At 45.7% G+C, this 720-nt stretch overlaps 1 protein-coding gene across 1 annotated transcript in view; it reads left to right on the plus strand.

Annotated features, from left to right (window-relative positions):
* LOC119592110 (ryanodine receptor-like) overlaps positions 1-720 on the plus strand; it is a gene marked incomplete in the record, with an annotated part of 20,940 nt that overhangs the window by 6,580 nt on the left and 13,640 nt on the right. Inside the window, 2 exon segments of the mRNA XM_037940930.1 lie at positions 96-175; positions 496-676. Coding sequence (XP_037796858.1) covers positions 96-175; positions 496-676 — 261 coding nt within the window.

A 720-nucleotide genomic window follows, 5' to 3' on the forward strand; every position in this document is an offset into this window, starting at 1 on the left:
GGAGGAGGATAACTATTTTACAACGTTAATAGGAAGAGGGATGGGTTACCAAGGCAACGAAAGGACGGGATCTTGACGTCCTCTTCATCCCACAGGAACTCGACACCAACAAAGATGGCACTGTCACGCCCATCGAGTTCAAGGAGAAGATGGAACAGCAGAAGAACTACACCACGTGAGTTGCGTTTCTGAACACGTCTTTTGATTACGTTACATCTTTTGTATCTACTGTATGAGTGTTTTATTGGTACATTTCTCTACTTACACGAATACACTGTGTAGTGCTTAGAATATCTGTGTTTGCGAGTATATACTCATGATACCTAAGTGGGAGTACTTATCCATGACGCACAAGTATGGCACAGAAGTATATATCCATGACACATAAGAATAATATGGAACAACATACCCATGATACATAAGTACAGTGTAGAAGTACATATCCATGACACGTAGTCTACGTAAATCATCCTAACATCCCTCGTTCTCCGCCAGCGAGGAGATCAACTTCCTCCTGATGTGCTGCGACACGAACCACGACGGCAAGATCGACTACGTGGAGTTCACCGAGCGCTTCCACAACCCGGCCAAGGAAATCGGCTTCAACTTGGCCGTGCTGCTGACTAACCTGTCCGAACACATGCCCAACGAACCCCGACTTGCGAGATTCCTTGAGGTAAGATCGGTCTTAATGCGATGATCTTGCCCTGTTGCTGAAGA

Source organism: Penaeus monodon, chromosome 29 (genome assembly GCF_015228065.2).
Source record: "Penaeus monodon isolate SGIC_2016 chromosome 29, NSTDA_Pmon_1, whole genome shotgun sequence".
Lineage (NCBI taxonomy): Eukaryota > Metazoa > Arthropoda > Malacostraca > Decapoda > Penaeidae > Penaeus > Penaeus monodon.